At 40.0% G+C, this 20,335-nt stretch overlaps 1 protein-coding gene and 1 pseudogene across 2 annotated transcripts; one reads left to right on the forward strand and one right to left on the reverse strand.

Moving 5' to 3' along the window:
* Window positions 1–406: 406 nt before the first annotated feature.
* Window positions 407–768, reverse strand: LOC116561988 (annotated as a pseudogene). The gene has a single exon (XR_004273697.1). The product of XR_004273697.1 is annotated as an SRA stem-loop-interacting RNA-binding protein, mitochondrial-like (transcript).
* Window positions 769–5,860: 5,092 nt separating this feature from the next.
* On the forward strand, window positions 5,861–11,275 carry TTC32 (tetratricopeptide repeat domain 32). Its single transcript, XM_032294052.1, has 3 exons — window positions 5,861–6,226; window positions 9,687–9,853; window positions 10,591–11,275. Exons 1-3 carry the CDS (start codon window positions 6,075–6,077, stop codon window positions 10,725–10,727), a joined length of 456 nt encoding a protein of 151 aa, XP_032149943.1. The 5' UTR covers window positions 5,861–6,074; the 3' UTR covers window positions 10,728–11,275.
* Window positions 11,276–20,335: the final 9,060 nt, after the last annotated feature.

Here is a 20,335-nt window from a genome sequence, read left to right on the forward strand (position 1 = left end):
AGGCGTGAGCCACCGCGCCTGGCCCAGCTTCATTCTTTTGCATGTGGATATCTAGCTTTCCTAGCATCATTTGTTTATAAAACCGTCTTTATGCCAATAACACACTTGTAGTAAGTTTTGAAATCAGGAAGTGAGTTCTTCAACTTGGTTCTTTTTCCAAAATTGTTGTGGCTATTTGAGAGCCCTTGTCATTCCACATAAATTTTAGGAGGGAGTTTTCTATTTCTGCAGAAACATCACTGGGATTCTGATAAAGATTCCATAGAATCTGAAGATTGATTTATATAACACTAACATCTAAACAATATTAAGTCTTCTAATCCAGGAACATGAGATGTCTTTCTATTTATTTATGTCTTCTTTAATTTCTTTTAGCAATGTTTTAGTTTTTTTTTTTCCAGTATGTTAACTTTAATAGGCTGGCGGTCTCAAAAATCTTTGTCGTCATCAGATGTTTGCAAACCTTTTGGCCTTTGAGCTTGAACCTGGAGCTTTACTCCAACTAGAATATGATTTTCCTGTTCTAGTGCATTCTGAAGTTCTTCTTCTGAAGACAACTGAACCCAACCCAAACCTCTGTGAAAGCCAGTCTCCTTGTCAAAAGGTACAATACAATTTCATATATGTCCAAACTGTGCAAAGTGCTCTCAGCTGACTGGACGCTTCAGTCTAAGAATTTTTTTTCACAAAAGCAACCGGCTGACTGATATTTCCACACAGCACCACAGCATCTCTTGCTGCTAAGGCCGCCATCTTTAGACTCTCTTTTATAGTTTAAATTGTACAAATCTTTTACTTTCTTGGTTAACTCCTAAATATATATATTTTTGATGCTACTGTAGGTAGAATTGTTTTCTTTCTTTTCCCTCTCCTTCCTTCCTTGCTTTCTCTCCTTCTCCTCACCTTCCCTCCCCTGCCCCCCTCCCGCCCCCCCACCCCGCATCCCCCCTTCCCTCCCCTCTCCTTTCCTTTGACTGAGTCTCTCTCTCTCTCACCTAGCCTGGAGTGCAGTGGTATCAGGTGTGATCTTGGCTCCCTGCAACTTTCATCTCCCAGGCTCAAGTGAGTCTCCTACCTCAGTTTCCTGAGTAGCTGGGATTACAGGTGCCTGCCACCACACCTGGCTAATTTTTGTATTTTTAGTAGATATGGGGTTTTGCCATGTTGGCCAGGCAGGTCTTGAACTCCTGACCTCAAGAGATCCACCCAACTTGGCCTCCCAAAGTGCTGGGATTACAGGTGTGAGCCACTGTGCCTGGCTGGAATTGTTTTCTTACTTTTGGGATAGCTTCATTGTTAGTATATAAAAATGCGACTAATTTTTGTGTGATTTCATATCCCCCTACCTTGCCAACTTCATTAGTTATAACTGTTTTTAAAATGGAATTTTTAGTGTTATCTGTAAGAGCATATCATTTATGAACAGAGATAATTTTACCTCTTCCTTTCCAATGTGGATAACTTTTTAAAGATTATTTTCTTGCTTAATTACTCTGGCTAACTTCCAGTGCTATGTTGAATAGGAGTACAAAAGTGAGCATCCTTGCCTTGTTCCCGATTTTGTAGGATAAGCTTTCAGTTTTTCACTGTTCAGTATGATGTTCACTACGTGTTTTTTATATATGTCTTTTATTATGTTGAGGTAGACTCCTTCTATTGCCTGCTTGAGTGTTTTTGACATGAAAGGCTTTTGAATTTTTGTCAAATGCTTTCTCTAACTAAATGGCAGTGATCATACAGTTTTTTTCCTCCATTCTGTTACTGTGCTGTATTACATTGATTTTTTTTTCCTCATCTGCCATTGGTTGATTTTCATGTGTGGAATTATCCTTGCATTCTAGGAATAAATTCCACTAGGTCATGGTGTATAATCCTTTTAATATGCTGCTGAATTCAATTTGCTACTATTTTGTTGAAGTTTTTGCATTAATGTCATAAACTATATTGATCTGCAGTTTTCTTCTAGTTTCTATTTGGCTTTGGTGTCATAGCAGTGCTGACTTTATAGACTGACTTAGCATTTTCTTTTTAAATGTTTTGGAAGAGTTTAAGAAAGACTGGTGTTAGTTCTTCCTTAAATATTTAGTAGAATTCATCAGTGAAGCCAGGGTCCAGGGCTTTTGTCAAGAGGTTATTTTTAAATTACTCGTTGAATCTCCTTACAAGTTAAACAGGTTGATATAGTTTGTCTGTGTCCTCACCTAAATCTCATCTTGAATTGTAGCTCCCATAATTTCCACATGTTGTGGGAGGGAGCTGGTGCAAGATAACTGAATCATGGGGCAATTTCCCCCATACTGTTCTCGTGGTAGTGAATAAGTCTCACAAGATCTGATAGTTTTATAAGGGATTTCCCCTTTCACTTGGCTCTCATTCTCTTTCCTGCTGCCATGTAAGACGTGCCTTTTGCCTTCTGCCATGATTGATTGTGAGGCCTCCCCAGCCACATGGAACTGTGAGTCCATTAAACCTTTTTTTTTTTTTTTTTTTTAATAAATCTCCCAGTCTCAGGTATGAGAGCAGAATAATACACAGGTCTATTCAGATTTTCTATTTCTTCATGATACAATCTTGGTATGTTTTTGGTTTCTAGGCATTTGTTCCTTTCATCTAGTTTGTCCCATTTTTTGGTATACAATTGTTCATAGTACTCTCTTAAAGCCTCTTTATTTCTGTAGAATTGATAGTAATGTTCCCATTTTCATTTCTGATCTTAGTAATCTGAGTCTTTTATCTTAGTCAATTTAGCTCAAGTTTTATTAATTTTTGTTAATCTTTTTGAAGAATCAACTTTAGGTTTTGTTTCTGTTTTTCTGTTCTGTTTTATCTATGTTTTAATCTTCTATTATTTTCTTCCTCTGCTAGCTTTTTGTTTGCCACTTGTTTTTGATAATGTTAATAAAAGTATATATTTTTTCTAAATTTGTTAATATTCTGTTTTTTAAATATAATTTCCTTTGTAGTCCTGCTTTAAATACACCTCAAAACACTGAAACGGTTTCATCACACTTGCAAAGGTGCCGTAGCACAAAAAAGATTAAGAATCTTACTCCTGTCTAGAACCCCCCCTTCCCAAATCCCCAACTTCCATTACATATTCTGCTATTTTCCTCTTAGATCACTGGTTTTTAGACACATAAATATCCCTGTTATTCCTTGAACAGAACAAAGGAAAACTTCTAGCCAGGTGCGGTGGCTCATGCCTGTAATCCTAGCACTTTAGGAGACTGAGGTGGGCAGATGTCTTGAACCCAAGAGTTGGAGATTAGCCTGGGCAACATGGGGAAACCCATCTCTACAAAAAATACAAAAATTAGCACGGAGTGATTAATCTCAGGGGGCGGAAGTGGAAGAATCACTGAGCCCCAGAGGGAGGTTGAGGCTGCAGTGAGCCTGCGCCACTGCTCTCCAGTCCAGGTGACAGAGTGAGACCCCGTCTCAAAAAACTTCCACTCAGGGCTTTTACACTTGCTGTTTCCTCTGCCCGTTATTAGTATGGCTTGCTCCCTTACTTGCTTCAGGTTTTTACTAGGATGTCACTTTTCCTTTGAAGTCTCCATCCATCCGTTATGAATTAGAAACCACCTTTTCTCTATTCCCTGTACTGTTTTTTCTCCATAGCACTACTCACCATCTGGTGTGTGTGTGTGTGTGTGTTTTGTGTGTATCTTTCTACTAGGCTAAGTTCAGAGATGGCAGGGACTCCTTTTTGTTCACTGTCATACTTAAAGGTTTCAAAATTGTGTGGCATATAGTATATGCTCAACAAATATTTGAGAAGAAAGTTCACATATGTTAAAGATGGCAACTGTTTTTGCAAGTTGCAAATTTCTTTCTGCCTTTTTATAGTTAATTCTATCAGATGCTTTATAATTTTCTTTTCCAGGCTTAACAAAGCCAGCCTCTATTTTTTTTTTTTTTTTTAGACGGAGTTTCACTCTTTTTACCCAGGGGGGAGTGCAATGGTGCGATCTCACCTCACCGCAGCCTCGGCCTCCTGGGTTCAAGCAGTTCTCCTGCCTCAGCCTCCCGAGTAGCTGGGACTACAGGCGCGTGCCACCATGCCCAGCTAACTTTTGTATTTTTAGTAGAGACAGGGTATCACCATGTTGACCAGGATGGTCTCGATCTCTTGACCTCGTGATCCACCTGCCCCCGCCTCCCAAAGTGCTGGGATTATAGGCGTGAGCCACCGCGCCCGGCCGCCAGCCTCTATTTAAGACTTTTCTTCTACTTTTTTTTTTTTCCCCTTGGAGTCCATTTTTTCCCTCCATTTAGGAGAAATACCCTCCTAACGACCACCTTTTCTTTTTCTTTTGTTTATTGAGACGGAGTCTTGCTCTGTCTCCCAGGCTGGGGTATAGTGGAGCAATCTCGGCTCACTGTCAACCTCTGCTGCCCAGGTTCAAGTGATTTTCGTGTCTTAGCCTCCTGAATAGCTGTGATTACAGGCACCAGCCACCACACCCAGCTAATTTTTTGTATTTTTAGTAGAGACAGGGTTTCGCCATGTTGGCCAGGCTGTTCTCGAACTCCTGACCTCAGGTGATCCGCCCCCCTCGGCCTCCCCAAGTTCTGGAATTATAGGCATGTGCCACTATGCTTGGCCATCCCCATCTTATCTGCCAAAATGATGAACATCCCTGGCTTTATGTGGGACGGTGCATACTGCCACATCATTGTTTGAGTCCTTCCCCTGAGGAGAGGGGAACCCTCCTCCATCTTTTTTGCAACATCTCGTCTTTGTTTTTCTGTTGCTTCCCCCCAGAACACACAGTTGGTTTTGTTCTATCCTATACTTCAATTTGTGTGTTTTTTTTTTCATATGGAAAAGATGACATTGCCCCAAGAGGCAAAATGGGAACTGAAAAAACTTTTTATTTAATCTTTTCATTCACCTAGAATGAATATGTCAATTGGGAGCTGAAATGCTTAAATGTATTTTTCTCCAAATGGTTAACTAATCCTCCCAATAGCACTCATTTGAATAATCTGTTTTTTTCCAAACGTTACATGTCTTTTACAAAATACAGCCTATTTGGGGCATGTTTCTGGGCTTTTGTTATGCTAAGGTATCCGTTTGCCTACACCAGTAGTCATGCAATCTTTTACTTTCTACTACTGTGTTTTTATTTAACATTTATCCACTGTATTTGTATTTTTTCAGTGGTGGTAAATGGAAAACATTAAAAATCGAATGAAAGCAGCAAAAAAGCACACAATTTATGTCCTGTTAAGACTTCCGCATGCAAGTATCATGCTCCAAATGTATTTTTTTCATCTTTAGTTTTCCTGCGGAAAGGGGCTCAAGTACTTTGGGAAGTTAAAACAGAATTGAGGGACCCCGAAAAGGCGCACGGCAGACATGTAGGGTAGCGTGGCTAGCAACTGTTCTTAATTTTAAATTAAACGTAATGTACCTAATTACTATTTGGATTTCCCTTTGGCATAAATAGCCAGGGAATATAACATCAAAAATCCCAGACTTTCGACACAATATACTACTGATCCTAACACAATTCTAGAGGGTCAAAATGGTAGAGAAGTTTGGACCTTGGGACAAAGACCTCGTGCAACGTCGACTCAGCGTCTCAGGGCAGCCAAAGCCTACTCAGAACTCCCTAAACGCGGAGTTTAAAGTGGGGACGCTGAAAGGCTTGGGAGAGACAGGAAGTCCTCAGACGAACTCGCCATTCAGAAGCAGAACCGTGGCTTCTTCCGCCTCCAGCGTCATCGGCCCCCAATCCGCTGTAACAAACGGCTAGCGCCTCCTAGCATCAAACAATGAACTTGGAAATCAGTTTGCGACCACGCATCTACGCCTCTTCTGGTAAACGAGGCAGTGGGGTCCAACGGTAACAACGTCAGAATCGTATCTCTCGGGGGGTCACTGCAAACGCCTACCTGCAACGGAACAGTTATCTCGCGAGACGACGGGTCCCCAAAAGGCACAAACCTAGCGCAAAGGTTGGCTGTGAAGGTAGATTCAGGGTGCGGAAGTGGCTTTGTGGTGCCACCTCTAACCGCTCAGAGGTTAACCCCGATTCTACACGGAAAACTAGGCCTTGGCTGCTATGGAAGGGCAGCAGGAGCAAGAGAGCCACGCAACCCTAGCCCTCGCCCAGGCTCATTTCAACAAGGGCGAGTACGCGGAGGCCGAAGCGCTATACTCCGCTTACATTCGCCAGTGCGCCTGCGTGTCCTCCAGCGGCTTGAGTCCCGGGAGGTAACTATCGCGAGACCTGGGGCCGCGGCGACCCCGGGGTTGGGGCGACGTTGCGGCCGTGTGGGCTACTAGCTATGGTGCTGGAGCTCACCGGCGACGTTATATTAAGCCAACACTAGGACTGAACAGGCTGACGTTCATTTTTCTAGAAAGGCCGAGGCAAGGCCTAGGACGAGGGCAGCGGAGAACACGGGGAGGGAGCCCACCCGCGAGGAGCCATCTGCCGGGACGGTGCGGAGAGCTTCCGGGAACCTAGCCCCCTACGCGGTCCTCTGGCGCGGGCCGCCCCCTCTCACCCAGCGGTCTCTTCCACGATATGTACTGCCACCCAGAGACTTAGGACAGATCGGGATTTTTCATTTGAGATTTTAGCTGGCGGAAAATCTGCGACCTGGGAAGGGAAGGGGTCACGGCGGGTAGGGCCACCACAGTGTCACAACCCGGGCTTTTGGTAGTGGTCTTCACTTTTATGAAAAACAAATACAGGGAAGAGAGCATAACGAAGGAGTTTATGTAGGTGTTTATCACTTGGTTTAAGCATTATTCAGTTCACCCATAATACTCATCCATGGATGCTTCAGAACGAACCACCATGTCATCATCACGTAGCTACTTAATATGTGTTAATAGTCAGTGTTGGAACATTTCTGATTGACTAATAAGGTGATTTTTTTTCTTTGGTTCACTTTTCCCAGTTGGTTCAAGTCAGTATACACATCACGTCTTTTTAAGTCTCTTCTCCACTTTGCCCCCGCAACACACAGTTTTTCTTTTATTTGTTGAGGAAACGGATTCTTGTGTCCTTTGAATTTCCGTGTTTTGGACTTGCTGACTGAATATATTCTGTCATTTAATATGGTTATCTGTCTCATTGCTTGTGAGTTGGTAGTTAAACCCTGAGGTTTGATCCAATTGAATTCAGATTCAATACCATGGCAAGAATACTTTTTAGGTAGGGATGTGTACTTTCATAAGGAAGCACATAATGACTGGCTGGTTTTCTTTTTGTGATGTTAGCAGCTTCACCTGCTACTATCTGCTTACCCAAAGCATCTTTTTGGCTTGTGCCTAGATGTGTAGCATTTGCTTTTACTCCCAAGTCTTGCCTTGATTGGGATTGTTGTTGGTATGGAGTGGACCAGGATGAGAAAAGAACAGAGGGGTTGGTTGAACAGCTTTTTGAACAGTTGTGAGTTGTCTGTTGTGTATTTGAGTTTTCTGGACAGGATGCCAGCTTGTCTTTTGTATGAGGCTTAACACTAAGGACTTGATTCTTAACCTGTTTGTTACACTCATATGGAATTAAACTAGAAAGATAAAATTGCCTTCTCATTTCAATAACACCAGAATAATGAAGTTTCTGAACAGGCAATAAGATGATACCATCATCCTTTCCTCAATGCACCTCCCCCATAAAAAAGATAGTAAACATAGAAAACGAAGCTATTCATGTTTCAAGCTTTAAGAATAGACTTACCTAGTAGATTTCAGAAAATATTCATCCTCACCAGGTATGCTGATGCTGTTTAGTCTTGTTATTCTTCCTTCTTTGCACATCTCAGCCTAAGAACACAAGTGTCTGTAGCAAATATAATAGCTATACCTTACCAGCACAGGAAAGACAAGTTTGTCATAGCGCAGAAGGGAGTGCATCATACCTGAATTCCAATCTTGGCACTGCTGCATGGCTAATGTCTCGGCCTCAGTTTCTCATCTGTAAAATAAACTTTCAATTTCCTGATAGCTCTAAAATTCTAGGAACTCATGGATTGAAACTGAATTATTTCATTTCAGCTTTTTCCCTTCAATTTATCTTTTGGAGCTTACATTTATTTTTAAAGTATTGGGTCACTGAATCATTTTGAAACAATATTTGCAATTTTTGAATGCCTTTCACTCTGAATGGTTTGTGACATTTTCTTTTAATAAGTATAGCTTTAGTCATAAATCTAATTTCCAAAATATTATTTCTTTGTGAAAGTTAGCAAATCCTAAAAGTCCACATTTGGATTAGATAACTTGAATGAATTCCATTATGAGAAATACTATCATTACAAAACTTTTAATATTACAAAAAAAGTCAACTTTCACTGTTAGTCCATTTCTTTATGATATGAAACAAGAGTTCCACTTGAAAAATAGTCTTTTAGAATTTGATTTAATGAGATCTAATTCTAAATCTAACATTCTATGATTCTCTGAATATATTAATATATAATTATTAAAACTTATAACAATAATTTTGAGGCTTGATTTAATGACCTAATGACTAAAACCTTACTGGGATTCTGAGATTTCGTTTTGTGTTTTTCTTCAAACTCTTGTGAGCAGTTCAACTTGGGTCATGTCAGACATAGATGAAGGGGAGTGGTGCCCTCTTGTAATCTAGCTTTTAACAGGGGTACTTAGTGGCATCCAGAAGTATCCTTACACCCAGTCTCTATCACGGCTTGTAGAATAGACATTTTCTAAAATTCCAGCAGTTCCTCCCCATCATTAGCAAACTTGGTTTGAAGGAGGCCCTTGGTCTGTGAGTGTCTCTCAGGGTAGCAGTAGTTACAATCTCTGTCTGAAATCTCAAGTATCAAGATATTAAGAAAAGTAGCTTTTATTTACACTAACTGCAGTTACAGGTATTTTTGAAGGACTATATTTTTTACTACAGGGTATTACAAAGAAGTGACAGATGAGTTCTGTTTGGTCCTAATTTGAGAACTGCTTTGGGAAAAAAGGAGGGGACACAGAATCATTTCTGACTCAGCAGAGCCACTAATGTTCTCTGTGCAGACTATTTGTCCTGTGCAGAGAAAGGTTCAGGGCAGCCAGGGTTTGTGACCTCTTGAGCTGGTGGTTGGTCAAGAGCTACAGCCAGCCTGGCATTGGGGAGGATGCCAGCCGAGGCTGGGGGGAGGGCAGCTCTGTCCCCAGAGATCACTTCCTGGGGATCATAGCATGTTGAATTTTACCTAGCATTAACTTTAGTTCTTTATTGGTGGAAAATGATTTCAAATCTCATTGTTTTAAGATCACTTAAAATTTTGAGAATGAAATTGATTCACATAGTGACTTGGCCATAGGAGACTTGGGCTTTGGGCTGGCTTTTCCTCTTTGTTCAGCATTTATCTTACTCGTGTTCTTTGCCTTGCTGGTGAGTGCTTAGCAAATGAACAGTCATTTTAATGTTATATTCAGCAGAACAAGTTGGCAGTAAACACACTATAAAGTTAGTATGATTTTCAGGTTGACATTGTAGTGGTTTAACCCTACAAAAGTAGATAACAGGGTTAAATAAAATTGGTTTCATTTCTTTATTTGTACGTTTTTTCTTCAGCTTGGTTTTTCAGTGTTTGATGCTGCATGTTATAGGCTGTGAAGTTTGACAGTACTCAAAAGAGAATGAAAGTGGAAATGAGAGGAATTTGGTAACACGTTGTTTTTAATGTGAACTTTTTGTTTAAAGCAAATGCAGCCCTGAGGATTTGGCTACTGCATATAACAACAGGGGGCAAATCAAGTACTTCAGGGTTGATTTTTATGAAGCCATGGATGACTACACATCTGCCATAGAAGTCCAACCCAATTTTGAAGTTCCATATTACAACAGAGGGTTGATACTGTATAGGCTGGGTAAGAATTTTTTTTCTTTTTGGCTTTTGTCATTGATTGTATTCTGTTATTTCAGAGCTCTCAAATGTTGTAAAACTAACATGGTAATCAAGTGTTAAAGTTATGTGAAATTTAGGTTTAGAGCTTGGAACAAAGGAAGCCTCCCTGAGTTTATTTTAGGCTTTTGATAGGCGTTATAGATCACAGCAGAGCACTGGGATGGGAATTGGACCTGGGCACGGGAGTCGGGGTGACCCCATGATTTTGTGCTTGTGCATTCCCAGCTGCGAAATAAGGGCAATTCAGATGATCACCTGTGAAACTTTTCTGAGTTAAAATCTTCAAAGACATACAAGACAATAGAAAGTGAAGTTTAGATTCTTGGATTAAAGGGACCATAGGTACTCTTTCTCATTTAAAGTGTCAAAAGAAAATTGGTTTCCTGTTTCTTAATTTTACTGCAATTATGTGAAACAGGCTATACAGTTTTGTTAAAATTTTAAGATGACTGCTAATATTTACCTGTTAAATCTCAATAAATAAATCCATAGCTAATTTTAGGTATATTATTCCCTAAGGGCACACAAAACACATCTCTATATTATCATTAAGATAAAAAAATTCCTTTACTAGAAGTGATTGAAGGCTCATAAATAAATATAAAAGCAAAAAAGTATGTGTATCAAAGCTTTGCCATGAATAATATATAGAAATACTCAGTTTATTTTCTCTTTTCCATTTTTTGGGTTCTGGTACAGGATATTTTGATAATGCTTTGGAAGATTTCAAGAAGGTATTAGACTTAAATCCTGGATTTCAAGATGCTACTTTGAGCTTAAAACAGACTATTGTAGACAAAGAAGAAAAACAAAGAAGAAATTTTGAAAAACATTGAAATTTGTAACTTAATTCCTTACCTCTGCATCTAGTTATCAGTAATTTAAAATAGATATTGAGCTATTTTGATTTATATTTAAGAAATTTATACATTAGCATTGAAAGTTAATGTGTTTAAGGTAGTTAATTTCAGGTTTAATGTTTTTTTTATGAAGTGTAAATACCAATGTATATGTGTATATTATTAAATATTACAGTAAAAAGGAATGTGTGGTGTTTTCTTCAGTAAAACTATTTTTGTGATTTTTTTTATTCTCAACTTTTTATTTTAAAAATGTTATATCTGCAGAAAAGTTGAAAGTATAATGAAATACAAATTCTTCAATTAGATTCATTAGTTGTTAACATTGTGCCACATTTGCTTTTTCTCTATATTTAAATATATAACTTTTTGCTGAACCCTTTGAAAATAAGGTGCAGAGATCACAGTACTTTGCCTTTAAATATTTCAGCCTACGTTTTCTGAAATTGACGACATCCTCCTTTATAACCACACCACCATTATAATACCTAATAAAATAAGTAATTCTGTAATGTCAGCCATTCTAGCCTGTATTCTGAGGTGTGTAGATTTTTATTTGGATCTAGAACCAATGAGTTTCATTGCATTTTTTTTTTTTATGTCTCTCTCAGTTCTTTAGTTAGTCCCTGTCCATTTTCTCCCCCTAGTATTGGCTTTGAGAATAAGGCTATTTTATATGCTAGGCTACAGAGACATAACATTTGGGCTTAAAAATAAACATGTCCTACAAGAGAATAATTTGAAAGAATTACACTTGATTTTCTCAAGTAATCATTGATAAAATGCTTTATGATTTAAATATTGAACATAGTTTTCTGTCTCTGGATAATGACAATTATCATCAACATTTACTGAATACTATAAGCCAAGCACCGTTCAAATTTTTCTGTAATAATTTGGTGACTGGGTAGGAATGTATAGAGAGGTGAGGAAATTACAAAAAACGCTTAGTAAATATAAAGCTTAAACAAAAATCTCTTTTATTTGGGTGCTGCCAACAAACAATTAGGCCCTGATGAGGCTGTCAAAAACCGGGAAGAACTTGAAGGGAAAGCAAGCCAGAGCCAGCCATATGCCATCTAAATGTTTTGTTTTTTATTGTTTGGTTTCCAAAGATTTAGACCCTGCATCTCAGATCTCCCAAACTAGTTTTTTTTTTTTTAAACTCTGCCTCCCAGGTTAAGCAATTCTCCTGCCTCACTCCTAAACTAGTTTTTTACTGCTATCAAAAAGCTGTCTGTGGTAGAAATTACCCTAATCAGGAGAAAGGAAAGTGTCTTTGCTTCGTGTCTCCAGAGTCACTTCTGTGGCCTCAGATGTAATCAGCAGCAGCCTTAAAATATTTTTTATGTGTTTGAGTGATCTCATGAAGCAGAAAAGTAATTGCCTTGTTTGAAGCTCATAAATAATATCTGGCAAAATACATGGAGAATTTGGGCTGTAGGTAAGTGAATATTGAGAGGAAATTAGGTTTGATGGCCTAGAAGCAAAGTCTCTTTCTAGAATTATTCACATTTTCCAAAATGTTTTATCTTTCTATTTGTTGGAAATCTAAATATATATATATATATATATATAAACTTGCATGAAAATGTAGAAAAATCCCTTTTAGGAAAACTTTTTAAAAAAGCAGGTTCCCTAGGTCTTGGGAGGGAGATCTTTAAGCCATGACACCCAGAGTAGCAAGTGCTTAATGCTTAACTTTTTATTTTCTCTTGACTCATATTCTCTTTACTCTTGACTGGGATCAGATGGAATACGAAAAGGAAAAATTGTTTAAAGTTTTCATGTGGTTTGTTAGATTTTATTCAAAATTTCTTCATCCTTTATCAGTAAAAAAAAAAGTTACTGAAGTTCCGAATCAGCACTTGCTGACTGGAGACCCAGGCACTCATTTTGTCTTGTTACTGGAAATAACTAAAGAATAATTCATTTACCTTGTTGAGCTTTGAAACTTTAGGCATTATTTGGATTCTTAGTTTCTGACTGACCAAATAATACCTTTGATATTTACTTTGAAAGATACTCATTATCATTCATAATTCCCCATCTCAGTATTTATTTCCTTTTTCTACTAGAAAAATATGTTTTCCAATTTTTTTCTCTATAAAAACAGAATTGTTGTTATTTCTGTTTCACAAAGTGAGGTAAGATAGGATAAAATGGATTTAAGTTACTTTTAAGTTTAGAAAAATGACTCCTAACAGTAGTTGAAAAGTGTGGAGCTATTTGTTTTTTTTCTGAAACCTGGAACTGAATAAAATCCACAGATTTACTTTATGATAGCAAAGCAAATACCCGAGTCAGCTTTTAGTCATTATCTTTTTGCTCTTTTGCTCTGTCTTTTTGGTTTTCTGTTTTTCACTGGCTTCTCATTGCTCTAAATCCTAAATGTAGTCTTGGCTCCCCGCCATTTTGCAGGCCTTAACTCTCTCTCGATGGGCATGATAGTTCAACCCTACCTACCACTCAGCGTTTATACTGATTCTCGTCTCAATGTCTCCCTTTCTGCCAAGTCTAGCTCCCTTAAAAATTTAACTCGAAAGTAAAGTTTGTGTATAAAACGTAATAGCATGGATTTTTTTTTTCTTTTTTGAGACAGGGTCTAACTCTGTTGACCAGGCTGGATTGCAGTGGCATGATGACAGCTCACTGCAGCCTTGACCTCCCTGAGCTCAGGTGACCCTCCCACCTCAGTCTCCTAAGTAGCTTGGATTATAGGCATGCGCCATCATGCCCAGCTAGTTTTTGTATATTTTATAGAGATGGGGTTTCATCACATTGCCTAGGCTGAGCATGAATGTTTACTCTGCTAGTTTTTTGTTTTATTAAGATATAATTCACATATCATGTAGTTCACCCATTTAAACTGTACAGTTCAATGGTGTGAAGGTATATTCAGAGTTTCTGCACCATTTTTCAAGGTTTTTGGATATTCTGGTCTTGCATGCAAACTGCACTTAATAAAGTTATAACACAGAAAAACTTGTATGCAAATTAATGACTAAACATGAGAGTGCTTCAAAAACATAACAGCTCAGCCGGGCATAGTGGCTCATGCCTGTAATCCCAGCACTGGGAGGCTGAGGCAGGTGGATCACTAGGTCAGGAGATCGAGACCATCCTGGCTAACGTGGTGAAACCCCATCTTTACTAAAAATACGAAAAATTAGCCGGGCATGGTGGCACACACCTGTAGTCCCAGCTACTTGGGAGGCTGAGGCAGGAGAATTGCTTGAACCTGAGAGGCAGAGGTTGCAGTGAGCCAAGATTGCACCACTGCACTCCAGGCTGGGTGGCAGAGTGAGACTCCATCTCAAAAAACAAACAAAAAACACAACAGAACAGCTCATGCACAAAACAGATCTAAGAGTTTTAAAAGGTGCTGCTTCTGGATTCATCCAAATATGTGGCACAATTCCAGATTGTCTCATGCGATGTTCTCTAACTACAAATGTGTTGAGTAAATCAGAGAGCTCATCTCTGCCTGAAACTGATGCTGAATTTATTTAGTGTTTAGTGTCAACAGTTTGTTAAGCTCAGCAATATGTTTAGGTTAACGAACTAATACTCTGGTTTAGGTTAACATATCGCTGTGCTGAACAAATTGTTGACAAACGTGGTATAGCTTTTCAAGAGCATAGGGAAAAGCTGCCTATTTGCTGTGTAAGCTAGGTGTGTCATTTTTAACAATTTCTGCATCAATTCACATTGGTGTTTTCTGTATTTCTCAAAAATGTGACAGTAAATTGTGAGAATAGAACGCCCATAATTTAAAATGGCGATTGGTAAGAGAGGGAGAGGGAGATTTGTTAAATTTCACATCTAATGTTAGGGGACCTCAAAGGACACCATTTCACTCTGCACAAAGGAAAGAAGGATGATAAGTATAGTTATTTCTGTTTTTGGAAAAACAAAGAAATTGATGCAATTAAAACATGTAGCAAGACAAATTATAAAACAAGCAACCTATAAGGAAGCACTGAAACAGATTATGAATATGCATGTAATAGTAAAACAGGAACACAACAGTGTAATCGCAGGTTTATTTGTGTAATCGCAAAATCACACATATGGCAGTTCAGTGAAGGTCTCATTTTGCATAGAGGATGAAGCTAAGAAATTCAGTAACTTGTGCAAGGTTATGTCCAAAATCCACATAAATATTTAAAACTGCAATGGGTATCAATGCTTGTGCTGCTGGCATCAACTCACAGCAGATATGTAGACCTTTTTTTTCTTCTTTTTTTGGTCCTGATACAAAATTTAAATTGTTCATAAAATGTTTTAGTACCCAGCAGAGTATAAGTATCAAAACAATGTTAAAGTACATTTTAATATAATGGAATATTATTACAATGCCCACATTGCTTGGTGGTCATTTTTCTCATTAAAAACAGGCACAAAAGATGATGAAAAGCAGATTAATTTTAAGAGCAAACTCCATTTGGAAACTAGAAAGCTATAGCTGCCAATATGTAAATTTTTATCTTTTGTCAGAAAAAAGCATCCAATACTTAGAAATAAGGCAAAAGGGTTTGCATATCATTTCAGTATCATGCCAGCAGACCCACTCAGCGACTGTTTAATTCTCTCAGGGGGCAGTGTGTGTACCTTTCTTTGATTTTCTATTTACCCTTGATTAGGGCCCAGCCTCTGTGAGGTTGCATGTAACTTGTAGATTTTTGTCCAGAGGAGATGCAATGAATGCTGTCTGGTAGAAAAGATTACCCCAAAGGTTTTGACTTTATTGCCCTGAAGAACATAAACCAGTTTTGTATTTAACCTAGCAACTTGATTCCCAAATTCGTTCTTCATGGGTCATAAGTACTCAGTTATTCTAACGCTCTTTTACCACTCTGGCGTTCTCTATTAATGAGTTAAACATTTCTCACGTTTTCATTCCATATTCTTATAAGAACCATGCTTAACTTTAAAAAGCATTTTGGCACTACTACTGAAGAAACAACAAAAAACGCTTGGTATGGTTTGGCTCTGTTCCCACTCAAAATCTCATCTTGAATTGTAATCCCCATAATCCCCACGTGTCGAGGGAGCCACCAGGTGGAGGTAATTGAATCACGGGGCTGTTTCTCCCATTCTGTTCTCGTGATAGTGAGTGAGTGCGTGCTCACGAGATCTGATGGTTTTCAAGTGTTTGGCAAGTTCCTCCTTCTGTCATTCTTCCTACTGCCTTGTGAAGAAGGTGCCTTGCTTCCCCCTCCACCATGAATGTAAGTTCCCTTAGGCCTTCCCAGCCATGCTGAACTGAGTCAATTAAACCTCTTTCCTTTATAAATGACCCAATCTCGGGCAGTTCTTTATAGCAGTGTGAAAACGGACTAATACAACCCTTAAGTAGAATTTATTATTACATAGTCACATTATTTCTAGCAGAAATAAGAGCAAAGAAGGACTGAAAAGTTTCAGTTTTTTTCTATTGCCTATTTTTTTCTTTTTTGGAGACAGGGTCTCGCCCTGTCAGCCAGGCTGGACTGCAGTGGAGTGATTTTGGCTCACTGCAACCTCTGCCTCCCAGGTTCAAGGGATTCTCCTGCTTCAGCCTCCTGAGTAGCTGGGATTATAGGTGCATGCAACCGTATCTGGCTAATGTTTATATTTTCTTTTCTTTTCTTTCTTTTTTTTTTTTTGAGACAGAGTTTCGCTCTATGGCCTGGCTGGAGTGCAGTGGCGTGATCCCAGCTCACTGCAACTTCCGTTTTCCGGTTTCAAGCAATTCTCCTGCCTCAGCCTCCCGACTAGCTGGGACTACAGGCACGCACCACCACGCCTGGCTAATTTTTTGTATTTTTAGTAGAGACAGAGTTTCACCATGTTGGTCAGGCTGGTCTCCAACTCCTGACCTCATGATCCTCCCGCCTCCAAAGTGCTGGGATTACAGGCGTGAGCCACTGCGCTCGGCCTGCCTATTTCTTTAAGCTATTCAACAATTCTTGTTTGGATGTGTGGAGGCTTAATTGAGCTCTAGCTGAAGCAAAGTATAAGGAAGGCCATCACATTCAATTTAAACACGTAAAAAATACTCCTTTTAAATGTGGCAAAACCTGCAGAATATAAGGTAAAGAGCATTTCCTATCCTTCTAGACCTTTTTCTTTGTGCAGATACATGTACAGAATTATGGTATACATATCATTATTCAGTAACAACTTACTATTTTAAACTTTTTTTGTGTGTAATAACTTAGAAGTCAGCTTCATTCTGCTTTGACACATAATTTTTAAAGCTGCATGAAAAATTCTTGCCAATTTCTTGTTATAAAATTAATACATGGCTGTGTTAATGAAACAGTACAGGAGGTCTAAATAAAAAGTAGGACCGCCCCACCTTTCATGTTTTTCTCTAGAGCTAACCATTTTTAACCAGAATAACTAGAAACAAAGGGTTAAAAGGCTCCCTTTCCTATTGCTGCTAGTCACATCTTGAAAGAGTTACTGTTAGTTCTGTTCATCACCTGAGTGGTTCTTTTCCCTCTAGGCAATTTTGACTCCTGTGTACCAAGAATACCTTTGAATATATTCTTTTGGCACCACATTTATTTGAACCTATTTCCACTTCATTGGAAAGCTCTTTTTAAGATCACAGAGCTGATGTTGTGCAAACTTACAGCATCCCAAACGGACCTTCTGGTTCTCTCCCATCGCAGCTATGGTGTCTGTAACTGTCCTGCATCTCAGGCCAGACTTGGTCCCAGTGCTCCCCAGCAGCAAACACCGTGGGTTCCTACGTTGAAATGGATCCCAATTCCAGCAGCCTTCATCTCATCCGCTACCACCCAAGGTGAAGACATCAGCCCCTCTGTATTGTAAGTCTCTTGCTTTGTCAGTTTTAGCTGCAAAGTCAGTTTCAACACAGCCACCAGAGTGAAGGTTTGAGAGTGTGCAGTGGCGTCGCAGTGAGAAGCAGAGTCCTCATGAAGGCTAACGCTGAGGAACGCTGAGGAACTTTCACGTGCTGTTTTCTCCCTGCCTTACCACGTGGCCTTATCCTGGCCCTTCTCTGACCACTCTTTTTAAAATGGCAAATCCTCATCATACTCATCTCGTGGTTTTTTTTTGTTTGTTTGTTTGTTTTGTTTTTTTCCTACTTACTCACACCATGTTCTTATTTTATCCGTCTTTCCCCCACTGGAAGGCAAGCTCTGGGAGGGTAGGGATTTTTGTCTGTTTAATTTACGGTTGCATCCTCAGCACCATGGCCTGGCCTGCAGAAGGACCTTACATGTGTTGAATGGATAAATGAATTCGTTATCATCGTCTGCTCAGTAACATGCTATTTAGAGCTTGCAGATTCATCACTGGCTAATAGGTATGGGGTGGATAAGTGTTTTACCCCTTCTCAGCTGACCTTGAGAATAGGGCCTGATTCAGCATTGATTTTATTTAAAATGGGTCACTATTCTAGTTTAATTTAGAGGAAAATGGCCCCCTAAAAAACAAGGTCAAATTCAGCAGAGAATATAGCTTTATAAACTATAAAGGTATCTGTTAGGAGTTGAATTGGGTCCCCCAAAAAGATATGTTGGAGTTTCAACAACCAGTACCTCAGAATGTCACCTTATTTGGGAATAAAGCTATGACAGATCTAATTAGTTAAGAAGATGGAGTAGGTGGAGTAGGCTGGGTCCTTATAGATAGCTCATGTGACTGATGTCCTTACAAGAAAAAGGAAATTTGGACACAGACACTGGGGAGAACGGCTTCCGAAGACAGAGGTTGAGATTGGAGTGGTTCTGCCAAAAGCCAAGGAACACCCAGGGATGCCAGAGCCTGGAAAAAGAAAGCAAGGAAGGGTTTCCAGCTCCCCAGGGGCGAGGTCCCATCCCCTAGAGGCTTCGGAGGGAGCATGGCCAACACTTTGATTTTGGACTTAGTCTTCAGGACTGTGAGAGAATAAATTTCTGTTGTTATAAGCCACTCAGTTTGTAGTACCTTGTTACAGCACTGCGGGGGAACCCAACAAATATGAATTTCATTTTCAAATGACAGGCCTTTTGCACATGAACGCTCATGTTCCTGCACCTACAAATGCAGCTCTATTGAAGAAAAGGTGAGCCTTTTGTTAGAACAAACCTGAAAACAAAAGACTTCCAAGGCAGGGGAGGGGAAAGAGGGGGCTATTATTTCTTTATCTGATCATGACCCTCACTGGATCAGGAGAGGAACCCGTGACTAAACACCGTATAGAGCATGCTGGTTTGCTCTGGCCACCCGCTGAGAAATTCATAACCACCCCATGTGGCTTCGAGAAAATCGGCGCTTGGAGAACTGAGGCTTCTCTGACTTGAGATTGGAAATGAGAAGTGGGAGTCACTTCATGCTGCCAAATAACAAACCATTACTAACAAGCCAGGTGAAAAAATAACCCAGTTGGCTGAGCAGGCAGGATTGGGAGCTGTCAGTCTGGGACTCGCAGAACGAGAACTATTTCCATTATGAAGACTGGCTGCCAGTAGACTTCCTGGAACTGCACTAGCCTCTTGCCTGGGGAGGGTGGAGTGGAGGCAGATGGAGCCAGGCGCCTGCATGCAAGTCCCCAAGCCTCGGTCTGTCACCCATCATTTGTGGCAATGGCCAGTGTCCACTCCTCTATCCTTGCTATTCTCAGTCCCACCACCCTGCCTGCGCTCAAGTTTCTCTCCCAGAATACAGCCTTTTCCTCACTGATTTAAATCCTGCTCATTCTTCAGGGACCGGCCCAAGTCCTAATAACTACCATTAAACCTTCCCTACCAATATCAACGCAGACTCATCTCATTCTCTAAGTTCCATTGCACTCTGGTCTAGATGGAGCACACTTGCTACTGAACGGGGACCTCAGATTGGTAGCATTGGCATCCCTGGGGAGCTTGTTAGAAATGCAGACCCCCAGCCCTGTATGGGACGGGCTGAATCAGAGCTTACACTTTATTGAGGGCCCCAGGTAGTCCGTGTGCACATTAAGGTATGAGGAGCACTGTCTGCAGCGTTGGTTCTCAGAATATGGTCTATGTACCAGCAGCACCGAGGACCATGTTAGAAATGCAAAATTTGGGCCTTACCACAAACCAAGTGAATCTAGCTCCCTGGCGGTGGGTCCCACCATCTGTGTTTTAACAAGGCCCCTGGGGAGTCTGAGGCACACTCAATTTTGAGAACCACTTCCATATCATCTGGCCCAGCATCTAATTCCAGAATGCTCTTCCATTTCATGTGCGTGTCTCCCTCTTCAAGACGTGGACCCTGAAGGCAGGAGCCATGTTGGTTGCTTGTCTCTCTGGCACTCAGAGGAGTTTCAACAGGGTGATTGACATCCCAGGGTAACTGATCAGTTTCCCTTCCCCTCTCTGCTCTATGCAAGAACAATGGAGGCTGAAGAGAAGGAAAGAGGAGGAAAGGGCCAGTGGAAGATGACCTTTTTTGTTTTCCCGAGTCTCTGAAGGGTTTGAGTTTTCATGGGAGGTTGGGGCGCATTATGCTGCTTCTCTCAAATTGGAGACCATTGTTACCATGTAATTTTATGTGGTGTCCTGATTTGATCCAGAACTCTGTCTCCAATAGTTTTATGTGGGTTTTCTCACTGGAAA

The sequence above is a fragment of the Sapajus apella genome, unplaced genomic scaffold (genome assembly GCF_009761245.1).
Source record: "Sapajus apella isolate SASKATOON/1434 unplaced genomic scaffold, GSC_monkey_1.0 scaffold31, whole genome shotgun sequence".
Classification (NCBI taxonomy): Eukaryota; Metazoa; Chordata; class Mammalia; order Primates; family Cebidae; genus Sapajus; species Sapajus apella.